Source organism: Sycon ciliatum, chromosome 9, assembly GCF_964019385.1.
Source record: "Sycon ciliatum chromosome 9, ocSycCili1.1, whole genome shotgun sequence".
Lineage (NCBI taxonomy): Eukaryota > Metazoa > Porifera > Calcarea > Leucosolenida > Sycettidae > Sycon > Sycon ciliatum.
In genome coordinates, this window is record NC_088651.1 from 18839165 (window position 1) to 18862891 (window position 23727).

General features: G+C 48.4%; 1 protein-coding gene across 1 annotated transcript in view; it reads left to right on the plus strand.

The window, feature by feature from the left end:
- Positions 1–4405: 4405 nt before the first annotated feature.
- LOC135824713 (uncharacterized) overlaps positions 4406–23727 on the plus strand; it is a gene marked incomplete at its 5' end in the record, with an annotated part of 48644 nt that continues 29322 nt past the window's right edge. The window contains 2 exon segments of the mRNA XM_065337422.1: positions 4406–6552; positions 18770–19168. Of these exon segments, the coding sequence (XP_065193494.1) occupies positions 6165–6552; positions 18770–19168 (787 nt within the window).

The following is a 23727-nucleotide window of genomic DNA, read 5'->3' on the forward strand; positions in this document are numbered from 1 at the left end:
AAATCATTTAGAACAGATTCGGAACATGCTCAGTGCGTGCAAATCTCCTTCTCTCTCTCTCTCTCTCTTTTTCTCTCTCTCTCTCTCTCTCTCTCTCTCTCTCTCTCTCTCTTCTTTTTTCTCTCTCTTCTCTCTCTCTCTCTCTCTCTCTCTCTCTCTCTCTCTCTCTCTCTCTCTCTCTCTCTCTCTCTCTCTCTCTTTCACTCTCTGTATCTCTTTATCCCCGAGTCTCTATATCTGACTACTTGTTTGTCGGTGTCTCTTTCTCTCAACGTACATGTACCTCTCTCCGTTCGTTCTCGTGACTACATGTACACTGTACACTGTGTATCGTATTCTACCGCCCCTCGCCCTCGTCGTTCATTACCTTCTGAAGCGGGTCCGTGTAAGGTCAGGTCAGACGTAACCATGATGGCTAGTCTACAGTATAACCTGCCAAGGCGACCACCAGTCCGGGCGGGCCACTACAACGTACAGTAGAACCTGTCAAGGCGACCACTCGGATAAGGCGACCGCCTGTCCAAGAAGACCACTGAAACCAGGATCAAGGGATGCTATTTCTAGTCCAACGACCCTGGATAAGGAGATCACCTGGTAACAGAGACCACATTTTGAAGGTCCCTTGAGCGGTCGTCTTAGACAGGTTTCACTGTACCTTATCCGAGTGGTCGCCTTGACAGGTTTTTCTGTACCAGTATGAGCATGTTGTTCGTGCACGAGCAGGCCTTTAAAACACACTACAACAGACAGAAACGGCAGGAAGGAACTACTGCCTGCAGGGCACTGGTCTAACAGACCATCAGAGGGTGCATATATTTGAGTGCATCTTGTTTCAATACTCTGTGCAATCTCTAGCTCCAATCACTGTACTGTATTTGCTGGCCTCTCTAGCTCTACACCTACCACTAGTATAGGCCTGGGGCCAAAGACCTAAACAGACGCCTCACGAATCGTGCGTTCGTTTCGGAACGCACGAACTCACTCACCCCACATTGGAGAGCGCATCGCGCGACCCAGAGCAATCTCACAATTATTTGAATCATTGTTCACAAATCACAACACCCTGCCACAGCGATCTACATGGAAATGTGCACATCAAATGCGTGCACAGTCTAGGACTCCCAGTTCCGGCACAATAGAATGCACGTGAATCGCTGAGCTGGGACAACCTTGGGGCTTTCCGACCTTGAACCTGTGTCGCTCCACTAAACTCCATAAACCTCAGGGTGGCTTAAAATTAATACAATCATGAAGTACATCTCATACATGTACAATCATGCTCTTCCACCCACCGTCCTTCCTTCCTTCATTGAGTTCGGTATTCGATTCGGACTTCGATCGGAAGCATTCCAGCTATCTGGCTGACAGAAAGGGGCATCGGATAAAGGAGATTCGTAGCACGAATCGTGTGAGAAAGAAGCAGAGGGAGCGGAGACTGGTGTATACACCTACACTGTACATTGTACATGTGCGTGTTAGGCACAGGCGGATTATGCCGGCATACATGTAATTATTGGCATAATTTGGTGGTTTGAAATTTAGAGCATAATTTGGCATCCTTTCGGAGGTAGGAGCAGACCTACAAGATTGTACCACAGTTCTAGTATATACATGTAGGCTACATACATGTAATTGTGTACAATACACCTGACTAGTGCTGGTGTTCTGCATGGTAAAGGGTTCGGAGGTCATGCAGATAGTGTTTTCAATGAAAAGCAGGGTAGAAATCATGGCAATACATTATTGTATGCTCGAACTCGTCTCCTTCAAAGTTCTTTCTCACACTGATACAGTACATGTAGCAGTACAAAGGATGCGAGTGAATCAGCCTTCATCAGGTATCCCGGGTAGGCACCGGCGGATATTATGCCGGCAGAAAAATTGGCAGAATTCGGTACTTTTTCTGGTAAGTTTCATGCATGTTTGGTATGTGGATAAAGAAATGGAGCAGAATTCGAGGAATTGCCCGCTATAAGTATAAGGTTTGTATGGTTCTGCCAATTTCACTACTTTTCGAGCAGAATCTGCCACCTTTTCGAGCATTATCCGCCAATGCCTATTGCCAGTATTGGAGCTACAAGGTGTCAGGTCGCCGAAGATGTCACGCTCACTCTCTCTCAGTCCCAGTACAGTTTGTCTTTGTCAGTTTTCTGCCTACTACTAGTTGTTGCACTTTCTGACTTTCGCTATTATTATTTTTTATTATGGGCTCATCATCCGAGTTTCAAAAACTAACTAGCTACACTGTACATGTAACTGTTTACTTGTGGCCAAATCTTTCCATGTTACAAGTACACTCAAACGCCTCTTATCCGGACGCCTCAGATACGGGCACGTCTCTCTACCGGCCACCCAGGTCCCTCAGCTTGAGTTCCTATGGCAAAAATGCTTCGAATTTGGGGGGTTGAACTTTTCTTCCGAATGCACAAGTGCTTATCTGTCACTCCCAACCTGTGTAATCCACACATTTTTATCCATGGATTATTTTTGTAACCTGAACAGGTGCAATATGCGCCAAAAAAACTTCTTCAAAAATGATAATGATACATGGTAGATGAGTTATCCTGAGATACGGGCAAATCTGAGATACGGGCAGTGCCCGGTCCCAAGGTGCCGGGATAAGAGACGTCTGAGTGTAATACTTACTATACAGTCATGTACCATGTGTACTAGTACAACTAAAGAGTAAAATGTTACCAGTACTGATTAGTAATAATTGCTGAACCCGGGCTTTGAGAGCCGATTGGAAATTTCAAAATTCTGCATATTTTCAAGACAATGACATGCATTATGCTCTGCGCTGCATCCGGTCCATGTCACGTGAGGCAGAGAGAAGGCCGGAGCCTTGGGACGTGCGGCCCCGTGTACAAAGAATCTATTTTTAGTACTTGCCGGTGTGGTATTGGTACATGCAGCGCAGGTAGACTCTACAATGACATACTGATCTACATGAAATCAACAAGAACGTGATCAACTGAAACTTCTGATCGGGAGTTTACCAAACGCGTGAACTCAGTTTTACTTCCGAGCCTTGCCGCATGCCACAGACGCAACTGACTGCATGCTTCCCCAGTCTCACCCAGATGAATGGTCGCTGGCAACGCAGTACATTAAATTAAAATCTCTCCATCCACCTGTAGATCTACGCCACTGCACTCGTACTGAAGAGTCAGTAGGCACAGTACGTCACTCGTCAGCAGTAGAGTAGAGTCTAGAGAGCTCGGAGCTCAAACTGTGACCTACACGTAGTACAATAATAGCGACAACGCCAGTAACACTAACAGTACGCGTATACGGAGGATTAGCAAGACGAAATTCGCGTTCGCGTTCGCTCTCCAAAGAAAGTCGAACTCAGTGACAGAATTCGCGTTATGAGAAGGATTAGCAAACAGAATTCGCACATGCATGATGTTGACACGACGTACAGTCCATTCATAAAAAAATGGGTCCTGGCTCTGGCGAGCTCCCGTATTTGGCGATTTTTTGTGATTTCATCGTACACAGTGCAGTGCTGCGAACTTTGAAATTTGAAAAAGGGTCCAAAAAGGGTGCCTGAACTGGGGTTCGAACCGCAGAATGCACTGTTGCAGGCGGGGGTCAAACGGCCTGGATTTTGATGGTTTTTCCCAATTCAGTGCTTTTGGGGCAAAACCTGGCCGAAATCCTATTCTTGCTATGGCTTGCTTTTTGGACAAAAAAACTTCAGAAACATAATTGGAAGAGGATTCCATATGGGATTGCAGAAAAAAATTCTAAAAAAACTCAACGTTTGACCCATTTATGGCCAAAAGCTAGAAGTTCATTTTTTTCTGAATGGACTGTAGGCAGTACAGCGTGGTAAATTTATGACTGTCCTGACACGAATCCACGATTCGTGTTCCGACTACTTTTCCGAACGAAAAATGCGAAAGTTCGCAATCCAGTTCGCGAACTGAAAAATGTTTGCGAACGCGAACGCGAATTTCGTCTTGCTAATCCTCCGTACTAACAGTGAGGCAGTAGCACTGCAGTGCACGCTCCTGTCTGACACCTACAAATCAATGCCCAAGACTACCCCGTCGATCTACGTCCGTCCTCAGTCAGCTGTGCTGCAGAATCTCTCCTCTCCAGTCTAGATCTACTACTCTAGTACTATCAGGGGAAGCTAGGCTGGCCCGAAATCTCAGAAGCATTTTTCTGCATGCACGTAGACTCTTTAGTCGTTCTCAGTCTACGCGTGTAAGTGTGTGATGGTGCGCACATGTTCGGCTCGCATTTTGGCATCGAATTTTTGCAAAGGCCAAATAGTAGTGTTAGGTTTAGCTTCGAGTAGATCTACTACTAGTGGCCGCGAGCAGCGCTGAAATGATTGCACGAGAGCAACTCTCCAGCACGTTGAGCCTAGATATCGGTAGTTGGCTACATCGTGTTATGCTTTATGTAGCCTTTGCAGGTACTAGGTCTGCAGGTCTGCTGCAGCAGCGCTGGGAGCGTGAGCGCTCAAGCAGAAATCGCCCCAAGGCAAGCCCAAGGGTCTGCCTAATGTCCTAATGACAGTGGATGCAATCCGTGCCCTGGCCGCTAGGCCAGCGCACCCAACTGGCCTTCACTCAGCTTCAGGTCAGCGAAATGCAATGCATCGAGTAGTCCTAGGCAGTACAGCAGTACAGGCCGGCTTGTCTGCACGGCTTTGCGCGTAGGGTGGCAAGCGCTGATTTGCACCATGCTGTCTGCGCCGAGTTTCTCACCCCAGCACGATGATTCGCGGACACAGTGCAGTACGGCGGTCGTGTGCATGCATGATGTTAGTGAAGCTGCATTCACACCGCGCTGCGCCATCCACCATGATCCACTGCTACACCATTATACCATGCATCAGCGCCACAGCGGATTGCCTTCTTGGCCCCCGAGGTGCCAAAGTCCTTCTCACCCTATCTTAGCAGACAGCTTTGTGAGAAGCGCAGCGCATAGCTGCGAGGCCGAATCAGGATCGTCAACATGCGCCCAGCGCCAGTACTGGCAGTAGAGCCATCGGGCTAGCACCGCAGGAAAATCAGAGGAGACGAGCGCACGCAGGCTGCAGTGACTGTCGTACTGCAGAAGCGCTCTCAGGCTACGAAGCACGCGATCCTCTCACAGAGTCACACTCGCAGTGTCGGCACGGTGCGCCCATACCAAGATGATGTTGAACGCCTCGAACAGCCCAGAGTAGAAAAATTATCTTTGGCAGAGAGCCGCTTGTCCATCTACCCAGAAGTGTGGTGCAGTTGGTGTGGGCTAGTTCTTGGCGCATGGTACGCGTTTTGTTTGGAACTTCACTGCCTATCCTGGGCTATCTTCTCACGCAGAGCTGTCAGGACTAGGGGGTCAGTCTGTGCTGCGAGGTGAGCCTGTGTGAGTCGATTTCAGACGGATGTGAGACCAGCTCCACTCCGCATTTAGCCTTTTAGCCTAGGATTCCTATCCGTGCCTAGGACAACTAATACGAGCAGGAGTTACTCAAGAGGACTCTGACTCGCCCATACATTCTGGCTCGCTGTCAGACAGTGTAGAGGACTCGAGTGCGCTCACATCACAGAGTAGTGCTTGTTGGTGCTTGCTGTCTCCGTACCGTGAAGCCCAAGCAGCAGGAGGGAATCCCGGCACCAGTGTGCTGGGCTGGTGTCAAAAACTAGACCAGTGTTTCTGGCTGGAATGCAACGCCGTCCTCGGTCTGCATGCAGTGGCCTGGTGCATAGCTGAGTGTATCTTGCACTTGCAGTGGCACCTTTCCTGTCAGCCCTGGTGGTGCATTGGTGAAATCGCCACAACAAACGGACTGAGCTGAGCTGTAGCGTGTAGCGGATTGGTAGCGTGTAGATCATCTACGGGCTTAGTAGTCATCATACCAGTAGTAGTGTGTGGTGCAGCTGGAGTTCTGGGGGCTGCACTGGTCCGTTTCCTGTGCAGTCAGACACTGCTTTTTGTGGGTGCACGTGTGTGTCTGTCCGTGGAGGAGGGCAGTGCCGTGGAATATAGCCACGCTCTCACACATCCATGCAGTTCATGGGTCGCTCCCAGCAGCTGGGGGATGACCAGGACTGCAAGCACTTGGCAGACAGTGGCCGGAGCCCTATGAGTGTTACCAGGGAGTCTGAGTAGCAGTGACAAAATCACACAAACCCTGCTTGAAGCACATCAACACCATGCACATCACCACCACCAGCTGCTCCTGCTCTCCAGCACCAGACAGACCTGATTCTGCAGCCTCACTGGCTGACAGTTGTATGGACTGTGGCAGAGCAGTCCCCACTGCAGCACAGCCGTCATCACATAGTACACACTGGATTACTGCTGCGAGTAGACAGTCCCCAATGCCAGACTCCTGCAGTAGGCACGGCAACCGTTTCCGACAAACAACGGACCAGCCCAGAAGTACCCACACTGCTGCCCAGTCGACAAGCACGGACAGACAGTCTCGTCGGCAACGAGGAGGAGCTTGCATAGGCTATTCATTTGCTGGTGGTCGGCGCCATGGCCTTGGAAACCGGACACTGCTGCTTCTAGCCCTGATGTTCATCTTCTGGATTGAAGGTGAGGCATACCGTTCCATTTACACGTGCACACACAAGCATGCATGCGTACATATGCACGTATGCACACACACACACACACACACACACACACACACACACACACACACACACACACACACACACACACCTCCTCCTCCCTTCTCTCTCTCTCTCTCTCTCTCTCTCTCTCTCTCTCTCTCTCTCTCTCTCTCTCTCCTCTCGCTCGCTCTCTCTCTCTCTCTCTCTCTCTCTCTCTCTCTCTCTCTCTCTCTCTCTCTCTCTCTCTCTCTCTCTCTCTCTCTCTCTCTCTCTCTCTCTCTCTCTCTCTCTCTCTCTCTCTCTCTCTCTCTCTCTCTCTCTCTCTCTCTCTCTCTCTCCCTACCTCCCTCCATTCATCCTGCTTACTAGTTATCAGGTCTTGCAGACAAGGCTGTCCTGTGTTTTAGGCTGGGTGCTCTCCACTCCTTTACCCTAGTCTGCTATGCACTAGCTCATGGCGGATAATTATCGAAAAATTGGCGGATTCAGCTGGAAAAGCAGTGAAATTGCCAGAACCATACAAACCTTATGGCATACACGTCCTTGAATTCTGCTCCATTTCTTTATCCACATACCAAACATGCATGAGCCATACCAAACATGCATGAACCTTACCAGAAAACGTACCGAATTCTGCCAATGTTCCTGCCGGCATTATCCACCGAAGGGCTAATGTAAACACAATTCACTGAACCAACCGTGTGGATCATGGTGTGCGGAAGCATTGTTGTCATGGGAACCATGCAGTAACCAGGCAGTATTTAGATGGTGCAGGTGGCGCTGTTCCAGTATTGCAGAAGCTGGCCAATATCACGTGGCCGCGGAAAGGTGCCATGGTCGAAAGCCACCCAAAACTCTGCGTGACAATACTTGGCGCAAACAAGTTTTATCAGATGTACATGGGGAAACTGCGCCTTTACCTGCGCACCGCAGATACCGCTATCACAGTATGCGAGTTCTACAGTATGCCTATCATCATATGTATTCATCTCCACGACATCTCCAGGCACGCCAAAAGGCTGCCGTTTATTGAGTTGAGATGAAGGGTGAGAGCTAACCATGGCAAAACGGAATATACTAAACTAACAAAGATGGAGGACAGAAAGAAACATAGAAAGAGACAAGAAAAAAGAAGAAAAACCCACACTTGAAAACCATCATTTAATTTATGTATGCGTATCGGTTGCCAAATTTAGAGCCACTGTCACCATGGCAATGACTTGACGTATAATTATGTCACAAGTTCACTAATAATGCTTTTTAAAGAATGTTTAAACACACGGCGAGGAGACAATAATTTGATAACCGCAATCAATAAAACTAGCTGAACCGACATTTGTGTACTAAAACTTGTTTGAATCCATTTTTTTTTCCCTACACCATTTCTTCATATTTTCATCGTTTTATTGCACATCGTCTCCACAGTTTTTACATTGCATGAATAAAGTACACAAATGTCGGTTCAGCTAGTTTTATTGATTGCGGTTTTTAAAGAATGTTTCATCTTTAGAGAAGCAAGAAACATAGTGAGATGCCCTGTTTGCCTCCCATTCCACCATCAGTAATGACAGTATGTCTGTATTTGTGACCTGAACAGAGAGACTCCCTCGATTTAGGCTAAGGCCTGTGGAGAATCCATAAATACAAATACAAATACACAACAGCGGTGGTGAGATTGATTACTCTCTAGTGGGCTTGGCTTGTTTATTGCATAATTGCCGCAGACCAATGTAGCTACGAAGTGGATCCCTAAGTATGTGTGACTCAGTTCAAAGTAATTGGTGACGAGGTGGAGAGCACTGGACTCTATATTTACATGCCGGAATACCTGGCAATACCATGGTGGCTTGCATTGGTAGTTGGGGAAACCGAACTGACAACTAATAGTAACACGAGTCGTGCCACGGCTGGGTTTGTGTGAGTCCAGAGCTTGATATAAGTCACATACCAGCAACCAGAGCATTTTTTTATCTGAGCCAATGCCGCCATAGGCGGCGTCTTCTCCAAGCTTTTGCTAGAATACACAATCAAGTCAGAAAGTACATTTTTTCTGTATATACAGCACCGTCGGGTGCCGAAGAACGACCAGGCTAGAATTTCGTCAAGCACAGCATACCAATGTATACACGAGGACTCAACTGCCCATCGACTGTAGTACATGGGCATGAGAACGGACTAGGCTAGGTGGCTGACCCGCAAGTTCTTCGGCGACTGACAGTAGTGCTGTACTAGCGTATGGTACTGTGAATATTGAAGACGAGAATATGCCTGAGTTACTGCACTCATACCGGTAACCCATCTGTACCTTGAAGATTTGGGAAATCTCTCCCCCCGCGCCTAGTCAAATTGGAGACACATGAGTCTGTGTTGTAAACCAGCTGGGCAGGTGTTGCGAAATTTTCTCCCCCCCCCCCCACGCCAGGCGCTGTACTCAAGTATGTATTAGCATACTCGTCTAATATGGTAGATACCGCTAGCTCATCGCCCAGGACATCGCCCAGGGTGCAATTTTATTGGCAATTGTTTTATCAACGGAGTCAACCCAATAGCCTCGCGATGAGTTGTTGATTCGCTGCTGCACGTATCACAGTGAAACCTGTCTAAGACGACCGCTCAAAGGACCTTCAAAATGCGGTCTCTGTTACCAGGTGGTCTCCTTATCCAGGGTCGTTTGACTGGAAATAGCATCCCACGGTCCTGGTTACTGTGGTCTTCTAGGACAGGTGCTCGCCTGATCCGAGTGGTCACCTTGACCGGTTTTACTGTACTTTTGTCTGGACTGAGCATGTTTACGCCGCTCTCCACTGGGCTATGAATGTGTTAGCTACATGCCCGGGGCTGTGAAAAGTTCTCAAAACTCTTCATGGCTCGGCATCCAGTAGAACATCTCTTAGCGGCACCTGCCATATACGGACGCCTAATCGCTGCGCCAATTTGCACAGCGCTTGCCTATTACACTTGTAGCTTGTCCGATAACAGCAGCAATTTGTTTAGCTAAGAGCGTCTTCACTGTTGCAGAAGGCATGTATGCTTTCCTCGGATGATACTCGGTATAATGGATGTAAATGTATTCTAAGAGACAGATTTTCTCTCTCCCCCCCCCCCCCCACACACACACACCCGAGCCCGAGCGCAACGACACGAAACATTGGCGTTTCGTAAGCTGCCAAGATCTCGGCACCTCACGTCGGAGCATGTTCATTCACTGGCCACTTTCAGTTCCCAGTTGCCATACCATATGGGCTGATCACTAGCAGAAACATATGTTCACACATTCCTAAAAATTGAATTGATCTGAAGAGAACGGATTTGGGTGGATACACCCATCTTCTTAGATACACTGCGAAATCCACTAACCAGTTCCATTGAGCGTTTCCGCAAATTGCCATCATCATAAAAGTTAAAACTCTGTGATCTCCTTATCCAGGGTCATTTGACTGGGAATAACATCCCTTGGTCCTGGTGACAGTGGTCTCCTGGGACAGGTGATCGCTTTATCCGAGTGGTCGCCTTGACAGCTTTTACTGTATCCCATGCATATTTGGAGGCTCCTTATATCTTGCGAGCTCACCCTAAACTAAGTTACTTGACCAGTACACGTAGTGCATAGCCCTTGGCAGACAGTGCTGGCAGGAAAATGGCAGAATGTGGTATCTTTCCTGGTGCTATGTGACGTGCATGTTTGGTATGTGGATAAAGAAATGGAGCAGAAATCAAGGAAGTGCCTGTCATAAGGTTTGTTTGGTTAGGACAATTTCACTTCTCGAGCAAAAATCTGCCCCTTTTTCGAGCATTACTGGTATCCCCCCAAAGGGCTAGTGGTACATACTGAGTGAAAACTTGCGCAGCCCTCACCAAGTTGAGGTTGGATTTCTTTTGCGACAACTACATGCTTTGGGCTCTTCAAAGTTCAAGGTAGCACAGACTGATTATGATTATTGACTCTTGATGAAACGATTCTTGATTATACCACTAGGAAAGGGTTTGCTCCCCACACTGGAGGTCGCAAACCCTTTGCTAATAAATCACAGCCGAAATCACTACCACTTATTCATTCTACTTACTAGTCTATACAATCAAAAGTGGAGAACATTTTGAAGTGCATGTGCTTAGTGGAATTTCCTTTGTCTGAAACTGACGAGGCTGCTGCTGTTTACAAATCTCGTCAGAGACCAATATTTCCCTGCATTGTTCCAACTACATGACTGTTTTCATTCTGGCGTGAATAGGCACTGGTCTGCATGCTGGTCTTTGATGTCTGAGCCCCCCCCCCCCCATCTTGTTTTTTAGTGTGTCATGACTTGATGGTTGGCAGAATGGGAGTTCTGACGCTGCTATAGTATAGGAACTCACTGTATCTGATTCTGTGCTAGGTATTTTGCTCGGCATGGTACGTGATTATTGCAAGGCACAACTTGAAGTACAAACTACAATGTAGTTTTTTTTTTTAATTTCGGCCAGTCGGCTACTACATTGTACTATCATTAATTTTCGTCTTTAAATAGGGGTTAGACAAGCGGAAGTAGCCATGTAGGAATGTAGTTCAAATGATCCAGTTCGGACCTAGGAAACCCATCAGTCACACGTGGCTATAATTATGCATAGACTTTTAAAGTGCCCTGTATTTTCACCTTGAATTGTTACTGAGATGTACGCTGAGTGGCTGGGCCCTACCCTGTCAAAACGGTTCACGTGGTGATACAATTATTCACACTACATACGTGTATTCAATGCGCACTTGTCTTTGAACACAACTGGATTGTTGGAAAGTCAACTCGCGGTGATTGATCTCGATGTGGACGTCAGTTCTTCTGTGTGACATCTTCATCTCAGAGGCAATGCGTGCCACAGGTCCGGTGCACTGAAAATGCGATAGGACGATCGTAGACTAGAGTCTGACTAGTAGAGTAGAGTCAGTGGCCTTGCCTACACTACTCTCTACAGATGCGCCTGCTGGCTGTCTGAACTAATAATACTAAGTTATGTGGATTTTTTCGAGTACCCTCTGCGACACAACAATGCAAATGGAGCGGCAAGCGCCAGATCTTCACCTGATGTGCTCGCATTCTTCTGCCGCGGGACTGTGAAAGCCGGCTTGCAACAAATCTCTTTTCCAGCGTATCGAGGTTGCCCGAGGCGACGTAGCAAGTTTTCCTAGCCGTCTAGCAGCAGCCGCAAGCACTGGTGCACTGGCAGGGAGAGAGCTCGAGGGCACAAGACAACTCATTCGTAACATCACTAGCATGTGTCTGCACGTCCCTTCAACAAGGGCAACATGCAAGGTCGCAAGAATTCACATTTAACTACAGTACAGTCGTGGCCAAAGAAATCCAACCCGCGTGCCGAAAGCAGTGCCAAGGCTCATGCGGCCCTCAGAACAATAATTAGTACATGTATGATGTAATTGAAAATTAATGGAAACGCAGCATTACTTTTGACTCACGCGTCGGATTTCTTTGGCCACGACTGTAGTATTGCCTGGTCTTTTTTGGACGCTTCAGCTCAGAGAAGCGCGTAGATCTACTAGGCCGACGATTAAAAAAGAAAAAAACGGGAAAAAAGGAGGTGCGGATCGCGAATCACGTGACCCGAAGACTCAGCACTGGCGAGTGGTGTTCCGTCCTCTTCTCCTTCGAATTTCCCGATATTTTCCGACATTTCCACCGATGTCCATGGAACAGTGTCATGTCTGACACTGCTGAGATATGTATTACTGCAACCCTACTGACGCTACCATGAAAGCACCGGTACATGTATTTGCTTGGCAAATGCCCAAGACATTCGCAATCATGGACGACGACTACGCCGTACTAGTATACCATGGTGTACGGTATGACTGGGACCGCCACCGTGTTTGGACCAGGGAGTCGTAAAATACCGGTATTTTACGACTCCCTGGTTTGGACCATAATCATAATGCGTGCCACTTCTTCAGTGGTATTTGAAGTGGAATTCCTCTTCTTGTACAAGTATCAGCACTTCGGACCTTACACTTAGTCCTTATGCCAAGTTATGGTTTGGGCTATACTTGTTGCCACAGTGGTTCCCGACTTACCCGCTCGTGTTTCTCAGGGACCTGCTTGAAGTACTTTGAGTTTGATGAGTGAAGACATTTTATTGCTGCGACTTGGAGTAGATCTACGATGCAATCCAAGAAGAGCTCCTCTGCCGCTGGCCTTTGCTACGATGACCATGGGCGCATGGTGACAGTACATGAACTGTGGCGACTGCTGTTGAGCGCCTGCAAAGGCGTTTTGTAGCCCCGATACGACTCTCGCCTGCATGCATGGTGGCTTTTTGCCGCTGAGGCGCTGACCGTCGACCAGTCGAAACAATGCAATCATCCGTACATCATCCAGCATTGTATTTTGTATACTGACTGTGCGCGTAGGGTGAATGCATGCGGCAAGATAGAAGTGGACGCTGGCGCCTCTGCATTGCCGTCAGCACAGCCCGAGGCCCAGGTCGTTGTAGCTGCTGCGATACGAGGGACTATCCATGGCCAGTAGTCAGTGGTAGTGACGCCACGGCTCTGTTTGATCTTCGCGACACTGTAAAAAAGGAACGTTTCCCTATGCAAAAATAACAAGAGGAAACGTAGAACAAGAGAGATGGCGGACGTGTACTACGAGCATGCTATCGCGCACTGGATACCAAAGAAGTAAAAGATAAAAATAGTATAAGCGAAGCGGACATTACGAAATGATCAATGAGAATACAATCATGTATGTTGAAATTGATGTTCCTAATCGAATTTCTTGAGACTATCATGAGGGAAAAATCGTCTGACAATAGAAGCTATGCGGAGAAACAAACTACTTATACATGTACGACGAAACAGTTCTGTCCGCAGATTGAGTATACATGTACGTCTATAGAATGGATAGTGGGAAGTATACAAGGTGAGGTGTGAAAAAAACCCACCAAGTATTAGAAATACTAGTTCGAGAGATTGAAAAGGCAAGTAAAATATTGGCAAACAAAATGTATGTACGAGCGACACAAACGCTATTCATGGTGGGTAGGCATGTTATTTTGGAAAGGGGAAACGTGAGCACTGGAAACACATTGTACAGTAGAGTCGCGCGCCCAAGAACGTTGTTTCCAAGGGGTTAGCCTGGGACGTTCTTATTTTTCAGCAATCTGGCTGCGTTCTTGTAGCACGTTCTTAGAAACAATCCGTACTGGATCATAATAATGTATACCACAAGCTTCCAGAAAACCAACACCGCCGTTCTTAGCTTTAGGCTGTGGCGTTCTTAGAATTTCAGGCTGGACGTTCTTGGGCTCCACGTTCTTCAGCGCGCGACTCTACTGTAGTACTTGAAGTAATTTAGTTGTAGAACTAATGAATATTATGCCTGTGTAGTGTCACAGGAAGCGTGTGGTTCGCTTTCTGAAGAAAAAAATGTTGAACAGTCTATGGATGACAGCTATACCCATACTGTTCAGTGGTTAGAGCATCGCCCTTCTCGAGCGAAGGTCCCTGGTTCGAGTTCTGGTGGTCACAGTCAATGTTTTCTTCAGACTTACCCTTTTCCATCCTTCAACCTTTGAATAATAATACATCGTGGAAGTACAGAATAATAATAATAATCCTCGCTTCAACAACACGATCGCGTTGACAAAAACACCCGTGACCGTATTGTGCCAATGCTGGTAGCTATCTTCTCCCCTTTCCGCTCTACCGCGTCCAGTCAGTTCTTTGTGTTCAGCACAGCTATCCACGGTAACTACAGCACATCTACTTTGTCTCAATGTCTGTCTGTACAAGTCGTGATCGCATTTTCCGTGTGAACAAATGTGAGCTGTCAGCACTTCGGGAGCGCACGAGTGTCTGCTGGAAGTGCTGCGAGTTATCGTGGTCTTCCTAGCACCACAGACTCTTGTCTCTAGTTCGCGCAGATAGTAGAGAGGTTTTGCAGAGCGAACGTTCGCAATGATTTTCGCGTTCCGGGTTGCGAAAACTATTGCGAACGTTCGCGCGAAATTTGTGTTTTGCATGTTTTTCGCTCCAAGAAATTTTCGCGTGCACTCGCTTGTTTGAGAAGTGCAGTGAGTGGTCTTCATCCGATTATTTTTGTTGTTGCGAGTGGTGGCACCTAGAGTCACGGCCTGAGACGAGAGCTCCTTGACTACCTTGTCCATGGCCGAAGACCCACAGTCACAAACGGGTTGGCTTGTGCCGTAATCTGGCGCACCAACACCTGAAATTCAAAGAGGCATCTATGGCATCGTTGATGTAACCGACTCTGAGCAGTGAGAAGACGAGCAGGCAGGAGATGGTCCCGGAGATGAAGCAACACGGGCCGCCACAAGTACAGCCTAGCTAGCACCCGCGGACCAAGCCAAGAGTATAGATCAAGCACAAACATGAGGACTGAGGGTGGCTCACCGTGCACGAACAATCCACAAAGAGCGAAAATTACTGCGAAAGTTTGCATGTATCTCGCTCCAAGAAATGTTCGTGTGCACTCGCTTGTTTTTGAGAAGTCGTCTCCATCCGATTATTTGTTTGTTGCGAGTGGCGGCACGCGCACCAGGTACCCTGAGTCACGGCCTGAGACGAGAGCTCTTTGACTACGTTGTCCATGGCCGGAGACCACAGACAAACGGGTCGGGTTGGCTTGTGCCGTAATCTTGTGCATCAACACGTGAGATTCAAAAGGCATCATTGATGTAACCGACTCTGAGCAGTGAGAAGACGAGCAAGCAGGAGATCGGAGATGGTTCTGGAGATGAAGCAACACGGGCTGCCACAAGTATAGGAAAGCTAGCACTCGCGGACCAAGCCAAGAGACTTTGAAGAGTAGAGATAAAGCACAAACATGATGAAGATCACCGTGCACCAGGCCGCAGGCCAGGCTGACCAGCGGTCCACAAAGAGCGAAAATTACTGCGAAAGTTTGTTTCGCGTTTCCTGCAACTTTCGCGTTCAAAACTGCGAACGTTCGCACGAAGTTTCGCTTTTCGTGACGTCAAACGAAAATTCGCGCGAACGTTCGCTCTGCAAAACCTCTCTAGTAGTTGTCATGCGTCGATCGTCGGGTATGAAAACAGATCGTGCGTGTCGTTAGCACCGTTTTGACAACCCCTGGGGTTAAAACACGAATCTGTCGATACGTTGATGACTAATACTCGCACAGACGCGACTATCTTCTTTTTAAAATATTGTTTTTTCTATTTCAAGATGGCTGGCATTTGCCTGCTCCTGGCTTGATCGTGCGGCTCCGGCGGTGACTTCGTCGAAAGATTGTCTGTGAGCATCAATCGGAGAAACATCAACGAACGTGCTCGAGGGGTCGGTTCCATCGGTCTTGGAGGCTGGTGCTCGTCATTTCGTGTACCGACAGGCGCGTGCGTGCCGTCCAAGACATCTCTAAGAGGAAAACACGCATCTGATCTACTGCCAGAGAGAGAGACAGGGAGAGGCAAAGCGACTGTACTGGCGATAAGGGAGAGTGATTGTTGCACAACCCGTGTCCCAAGCTAGTGGTGCAGACTGACTCCGATGATCACCGTCTAGGGGACTGTCGTACATGTCATGTCAGTCTGCGCTTTGCAACCTGCCCTGCGTGTAGATGATGGCGGAAAGGCACATTTTGTTTGTGGGTAGATCTGTAGGCTGTACCCCGTGAACACCATCCGTGTACACCATCCATGCAAGACGGGCTTCCGTCGTGGTGGGTCCCTGGCTGCAGCGGAGTCTGTCGCTGTGTGTGTGTATCCGTAACCTTTCCGCATCTGCACATTTAGAGGTGGACTTGAACACTATGGATTTGTACAGAATAGCCTTATTTTTATATCCACTCAACAAGAGGAAGCTCACGTATACACAGAGAGTACAACATCAACTCCTTTGTTGCATTCAGGCCATCATCTACACGCGGGCAACACTGGACCATGTTCATGTATTATACAGTGCTGGCAACTGAAATCCGACCCCCCCCCCCCCCCCCTGAGTGGTGCGCTCACATCGCAAAGACCCAACACGGGGTTGTAAAACTACGAAATACAGACCGCTAGAATGTGAACGCACCGCACCGCTCAGGGGTCGGATTTCAGTTGCCAGCACTGTCTGGCTTCACCACCTGCGCAGTGCCGACCCACTCATACTGAGTCATAGGCTTGGTAATAAATGGTAGCGCGCGATCATCATCTATAAAAACGTTTTAAAAAGTCTCACGTGACGGAAAGAGTTTCGTGCCACGGAACACGTCGTATGACAATGGTCTACCTGATGTACCACTACCAGCCGATGACCGATTTCGAAGCGCACGTTTTTGTACCAACTGGACCTTTCTAAAGCACGATACGCGTTTCACCATCATGACCTTGCTAATTAGCCGCTTCTCGTATCTGCTACGTGGACGAGGAGCGGTCGGATAATTAGAATGGGTTCGACCCAGACTTCCGCTACTGTGTCTGGGCGCATTTCCTTCTTGCATTGCCTGGCGCAGGTTGCATGCCCACTGCAGTTCTGCCGTGCTAACATGTTGGGACCGTGAAGACAATAAAGCACGCGCGCGCCGAGAGACATGTGTCGCGTGTCAAGCCATGTCGATATCGGGACGTTAGCTCAGCATTTCACCTAACTAATTACTTCTAGACACACTCCCCAGTAGCTAAGCTCCCCTACCGACCGTGGACTGCGCAGATAGTAGGTAACTCCTTGAACCACATTGTGATTGTCTGAGTATCTGTAGAACCTGCATTGGTTGTGCCGCAGCCAGCGGCTTTCGACACATACTGGTTGTGCCAATCTTGTCTGGGTGTTCCGACAGACTCCGCTCTCTTTTTCTTTTTGACCTACCAAGACACATCATGGAAGACAAAGGGCTGTGGGCTTCCGCAAGCGCTCTACAGTCAGTTTTTGGCACTGGATGCGAGCCGGGTAGAACGTAGATTACATGTAGAAGACGATTCGCGGGCGTGCACTGTCTGTATTTCGTTTCACACTGATGGCTGCATTCTCTGCAGAGGTGTGACAAAATATGTGCCCGAATGCTGTTTATTGTTTATTTTGGTAGTCCTACTCATTGTGGGTGATAGTCAACCGTGACCAATGGTGACCCAATGGCAATGAGTTTCTCAGTTTACAGTCGCATGCACGTGCACAAGCAAAATGCGGGTATCGATATGCACCAACTCCCTTTGATCATTGCGAGTGCGTATGAAAACGGTGCTCGTCTTGGGCAGCCTCGTCTGCTACTGTACTGATGGCGTGATGCCCAGCGCCTCAGACAGAGAGATTGTTGCGGGAGCAGATGTGGTGGCGACTGGTGTGACGCAGATACGAAGTAACTAACACTAAACAGCACTAGTCTAAAGTATGTGATCACGTGCAACATAATTATAGACCGTGCGTGATGTACTAGCCGTACACGCGTTTGTGGTGGGACCTACCACTGCATGGCTTACATATTATACATGTAGTTCACAGACTGTCATGTCTCGTGTCCTCTGTCACTGGTAACTGCATAACAGTCACATGTAAAAAGGCGTTTGCAAATCCGACGCTCTTGTTCGCAGCGAGCGTCACGGATTTAGCGTGAACGTGCAACTGCCTAGCTTTTTTTGTTAGTCTAGTTGTGAAAACCATAAAACGAGTTTCGGCTCTCCGCGATCCTAGAGTCACCCGTCGGCGTGATAACTGGCACCGTACCAGCACTTTTATAAAGATCGGAAGGTTGAGAACAGGCATTTTTCACTTTGTCCTTTGGTGCAACGCACTGGAAGTCGGGAGATCGAGAGCAGTTTGCCGACACCCGAGCTGGCGGCGTCGAGAGTAGTGATTGTTGAAGAATTCACTGAACCCTTCGCTTGGACAGAAAAAAAATCAAAGGTATTATTTTTGAAACACCCTAGGCTGAAGTGGGAAGCGCCCGTTGCCCCAGCATTGCCCTTGCAGCGCCGTTGGTCAAGTGTTTTCGTGAAGTGTTTTCTGTCGCGGAGAATCGTAAGCGTAGACATAGTCATAGATTGTTGGACCACGTGCGGTAGTCTACATCAACAAGGGGACTGTGCCTTTACTTTAGGTCTTGCGTAAGGTCCTGGTCTGTCTAGCTCCCATGCTTTGCCCATCTGTCACTACATTAATAGCATGTAGATCTACACGTCTGTTCTTTTGCTAGGTGTGCTAACGCAGAAGATTGATGTTCTCTTTCTTGCGTTACGGTTTCTTCTTGTCCGTGCAGGCTCGTCTGCCATACACTGTTCGTGCGATACCTGCGGCAAGCGGACCTACTGCAGATACCCGACATCGTCTAGCTGCGTAGTACAGGTGGGGCCTGTTGGGGCAGGCTCTGCTAGCGGTACTGGAGAGCTGGTGACCTGGAACGCTCGCAAGTGCGTCAGTGCCGATCGCGTTCGAGACGTGTGCGCGCTAGCTGCGCCGTCGACCTGGCGCGACGCTGACGGCGTGCGCTACTCACTGACGGAGAGCAGTGTGATATTCTGCTGCAGCGTGGCTTCGTTCTGCGCGGACGCCATCGTGGACAGGATTGAGGCGCTCAGGGGCAACGTCAGTGCTGTACCGGAGAACAGCTTTCTATCCGTGCTCAAGGACTTGGACAGAGCCATCCAGGAAAGATTAGGTAAGTGCAAGCAGTGGTTAGTTGAGTTTGTCTTGTAAAATCGCGTTCAGAATTTGCTGTGGAGGTGCAGGATTGTTCAGAAAAACTGATGTTCGACTAGATGGTAGGTTTACTCACTACGGTACATATTAAAATAGACTGAAATTAATTATTTACTTTGTGGGCTGTTTGTCAATGCTGCACGTGCATCCGTTGTGTGCGTAGCGTGTTTGTTGTGGTGCGATTGGCTCTGCGACCTGTTGGTAGGTGACTGATAGACACGTGAAGCCACTGCATGGGGCTCATATGCATAGCACCTTCCGTGTGCTCATGTCTGCTGGCGATTCCCCTGACGCCGCTTTGATCCTGCTACATTGTAGGCTGATATGAAGCATGCCACAGAGGGCGTTTAATTGTGGCGCTCTCCTTTATTGCGTGAATCGTGCCAGGGAAAGCTGTCTGTGCTGTGATCCTGTGTGGTACGTCTTGGGTCAAATGTTAGCTTTGTTGAGAAGAATTATCAATCGGTCACACGGATTTTCCCACCTCCCAAAATCCCATGCCTCCAACTGAGAACTCTTGCGGATCCTCCAACCCAGATAAAACAGGAGCATTCGACTTGAAAGATTGCCGTTTACTTGTGTGAAAGAGACTAGGTGCAGAAGACCTCCTAGCCTAGATGCTTCATATTAATTTTTAGATGGCTCATATTCATGATTAATTTTATAATGTACTACAGTATACTAGAATGACTATGCAGTTTAATCACCGTGTATACAATGGTACAGTACTGTTGGGCGCCGAAGAAGGGAGCGCCGAAGAACGACCAGGCTAGAATTTCATCAAGCACAGCATACCAATGTATACACGAGGACTCAACTGCCCATCGACTGAAGTACATGAAAATAAGAACGGCCTAGGCTAGGAGGCTGACTCCCCCCCCCCCCCCCCCCCCCCCCCAGCTCTTCGGCGATCTACAGTACTGTATGCTGTAAAGAAAGTAAAGTTAGTTAGCGGGATTCGCTGCTGATGTGTTTAGGAACACATCAAGCAAATACATTTGCACCCTCGGGCCACCGCTGGTATGCTGGTGTGCTTAGTGAAATAAATAATTTAATTAATTCTAGCCTGTCCGAGTGAGTGTCCGTGCTCCGTACTGGGACCACCGTAGTCACGTGCCTTGGCGGTGAGGGGTTTTCCCCTGCTCACTGCCTGTGCATGTCCACACAGCACCATAGCACGCTGGTGTCCAAGGTGGACTAGGAAGGGGAAACAGTGTCTGGTGTCCCGGCTGGGTCAGCTGACGAGAACAAGAGCCACTCAGGATGGTTGATCTCACGGTGCAAGCCTGCCACCAGCAATGGCAATGCATTGTTCTTACCTGACTAGGTTGTAGATAGCTCTGTGCCAAGCTCTCTCTGGCCCCTGTCTCCTAGTCCTGTGTGATTGATTGATTGTATGTTGCCTGTGTTTGTCAAGGTGGCATAATTATCATGTAGTAAATATTTGCAAAGCCTTCAAGGGTTTATAGATCCTTATGTCATCATGTAGTTTGCGGCAAAGTTGCCGGGGAAGGAGAAATGGACGCACACAACATGGGAAAGATCATCAAACATGATTGTACAGTCAAACTCCTCTTATCGGGGTACATTGGGACCAGGGTCGGGGTACATTGGGACCAGGGTCGGGGTACATTGGGACCAGGGTCGGGGTACATTGGGACCAGGGTCGGGGTACATTGGGACCAGGGTCGGGGTACATTGGGACCAGGGTCGGGGTACATTGGGACCAGGGTCGGGGTACATTGGGACCAGGGTCGGGGTACATTGGGACCAGGGTCGGGGTACATTGGGACCAGGGTCGGGGTACATTGGGACCAGGGTCGGGGTACATTGGGACCAGGGTCGGGGTACATTGGGACCAGGGTCGGGGTACATTGGGACCAGGGTCGGGGTACATTGGGACCAGCGTCGGGGTACATTGGGACCAGGGTCGGGGTACATTGGGACCAGGGTCGGGGTACATTGGGATCAGGCCCTTCTTGCAACTCAAAACATACATACTGATGGCATGCAAGTAGCCGCATTTGAATGCCAATCAATATTTTTTGGTGCTGTTTTTTTTTTTGGTTGAAAAGCTGACTGTAGAGGTCAGAAAGGTGCCCGGTAACTTTATACGGGAATGCCGGATCTAGGGAGTCCGGGTTAGAGGTGTTTTACTGTTCCTGGTACATAGAAAAGACATGGCGATAATACTCTTCATATGTTGAGGGAGTTGAGTCGGTAGAACTCGGTTGAGTTCCACCACCAGGATTTGAACAAGGGACCCTCGCTGATAGCCTAACAACTAAGCTGTGATATAGTCCCCATCCCAGCAGGGACCGTTCAACGACAGCATTCTTCTTCTTGTACTGTCCGTCTTCAAACCTAACGACACCGTTCAGGCACACTGATGATCAATGTACAGTTGTGGCCAAAGAACAAACCTGGCCCACGTGGCGAAAGCAGCGCCACGGCTCAGGCAGCCCCTGCAACCCTCAGAACAATAGGGCTTGAAAGTGATGACGTCAAAACGGCCAGGGAGTAGTAAGTTGACATCAGATTTCTATTTTTGGATCCACTAAGGTGTGACTTTGCTATTGCCTAAGTATGTGGGTGCATAGCAACCCACTCATGTCGCATGCAGGTGTGACTTTTATTTCGCCACCAGTTGTAACCCCGCCCCCAGTAGCCAAATCAGTCAGTTTCACTGGCTACATCACCATGCTGTGGGTAAGACCGCTTGAAATGTGCTTGGATCCATGCAAAAACTGGATCCAAGTGGATCCAGTTTTTGAATTTTTGAAATTGTTGCTATGCTGTGACGTAGCACTTTCAAGCCCTATTATTCGAACATGCACGATGTCATTGAAACGGAAACGCGGTGCTGCTTTTGACTCGTGTGTCGGTTTTGTTTTGGCCACAGCTGCACATGTAGTCATTGCACTATGATAGGACGTGATAGGACTATGATAGGACGTGATAGGACGTGCAGACGTGCAGACGTGCACTATGATAGGACGTGATAGGACGTGCAGACGTGCACTATGATAGGACACCAGATCCAGCAGTGTTTAGTTTGATTGATCTCTGATTGAAAACCGACTGCGCTGTCCACCCGGTCCATGCCATCCCAAGGCATGTTGAATCTACGTCGTATGCCGTGGCGTTATGTACCGGCGGGTGTTGTACACTGTACCTCGTGCTTGTACCGCACGTGGCTTGTTAGGTGGTTTTGAATTGCCACCGAGTTTCCCTTAGTCATGCTTGAATCATCTGCAGAGCAGGAGCATGTGTGTAGGAGGGGATGGGGTAAAGAGATTCGCTGGCTAGGGTTCAGCATACGGCATGGCGTTTGAGACGTGTGTTCGGTACGCTCCTACTGTATCGAGGCGTCGGGTGCGATGTTTTCCTTTGCTCCGTCAGCCGTGTAGTGTGATGAACTACCGTACGCGGTGTGTGATTTGCAATCAATGTGGAACAGAATTGTATTGGAACTCAGAGTTTCACGCTTGCACAATCACCAGGAAAATTTATTCTGGAGTAGAGTATTGTTATTTGCACAGGAAAGTACTCTAATTTCAGAAATTTTCGGTGCTCAATATTTTCGGTATGAGGGCAAAAGGCCGGGTTAGGTGAACAGAATTTTTTGGTACAGAGAAGCAGTTCCCTATTGGATTATGTGTGTTAGCATTTATTCGGTTTGTTGAACTTTTAGGTATGAAACAGATGCACCGGAAGTACCGAAAATAAAAGTACACCGAAAATGTGTCAAAGTACAGTTAGTGAAGAATCATTGCGCGAGGAATTCAGTGGGAACCACGCACGCCGTGTGATTTATTCACTTTGCTTCATTGGCCCTATCTCGTGCTCTCTCAGTCAGTGGTGAGCTTGAGCCATCTGTTCCATTCGTGTGCAGTGCAGCCGCAATGGGAAATGTTGGCATGTCTGCTGGAAGCGCGTATCCGGCTGTGACCTGCAGATTTCAATTCAACATTTCGGAGTTTCTGCTCCACACGCTTATGCTGGTGTCGGGGTCCTTTGTTCAAAGCTCATGTGTCCTCTCAGAGACTTTGTTTTCTTGTCGTGACAGTATCATTCATTGATGTACGCTCCTTTGTGGTGCTTCACAAGTACTGATAGAACAGAGAAAATGTGAAAAAGAGGAGAAAATTTAGTTAGGTTTTAGTCGTCTGTAGAGTCCCACGCTCCAGTGTGGATAGTTGACCTGTGTCAGAGAGTCGTCTTTCTGACTGCAATGCCTGGGCCCCCAGGAGGAAACGTGACTAGAACTGGCACGCCCAGGGGCGACGTTCTTGACATGCTGAGAATTCTACACTATGCTGCTGCAAGCTTGGTGCATGCACCCGCATGCCATGTGTGCACACTAAGTTTTTTTTGTCCCAAATAATTGGAAGACAGCTAAGCAATGGCTGCACGATTTTCCACTCTCAAGCCAATATCGGCCCATGCCGTGCGTGCAGAGCTGGGCATATTGTGGAATGCTTTATCAGCAAGCTTATCTCTTGTCAGTGCCTTCAG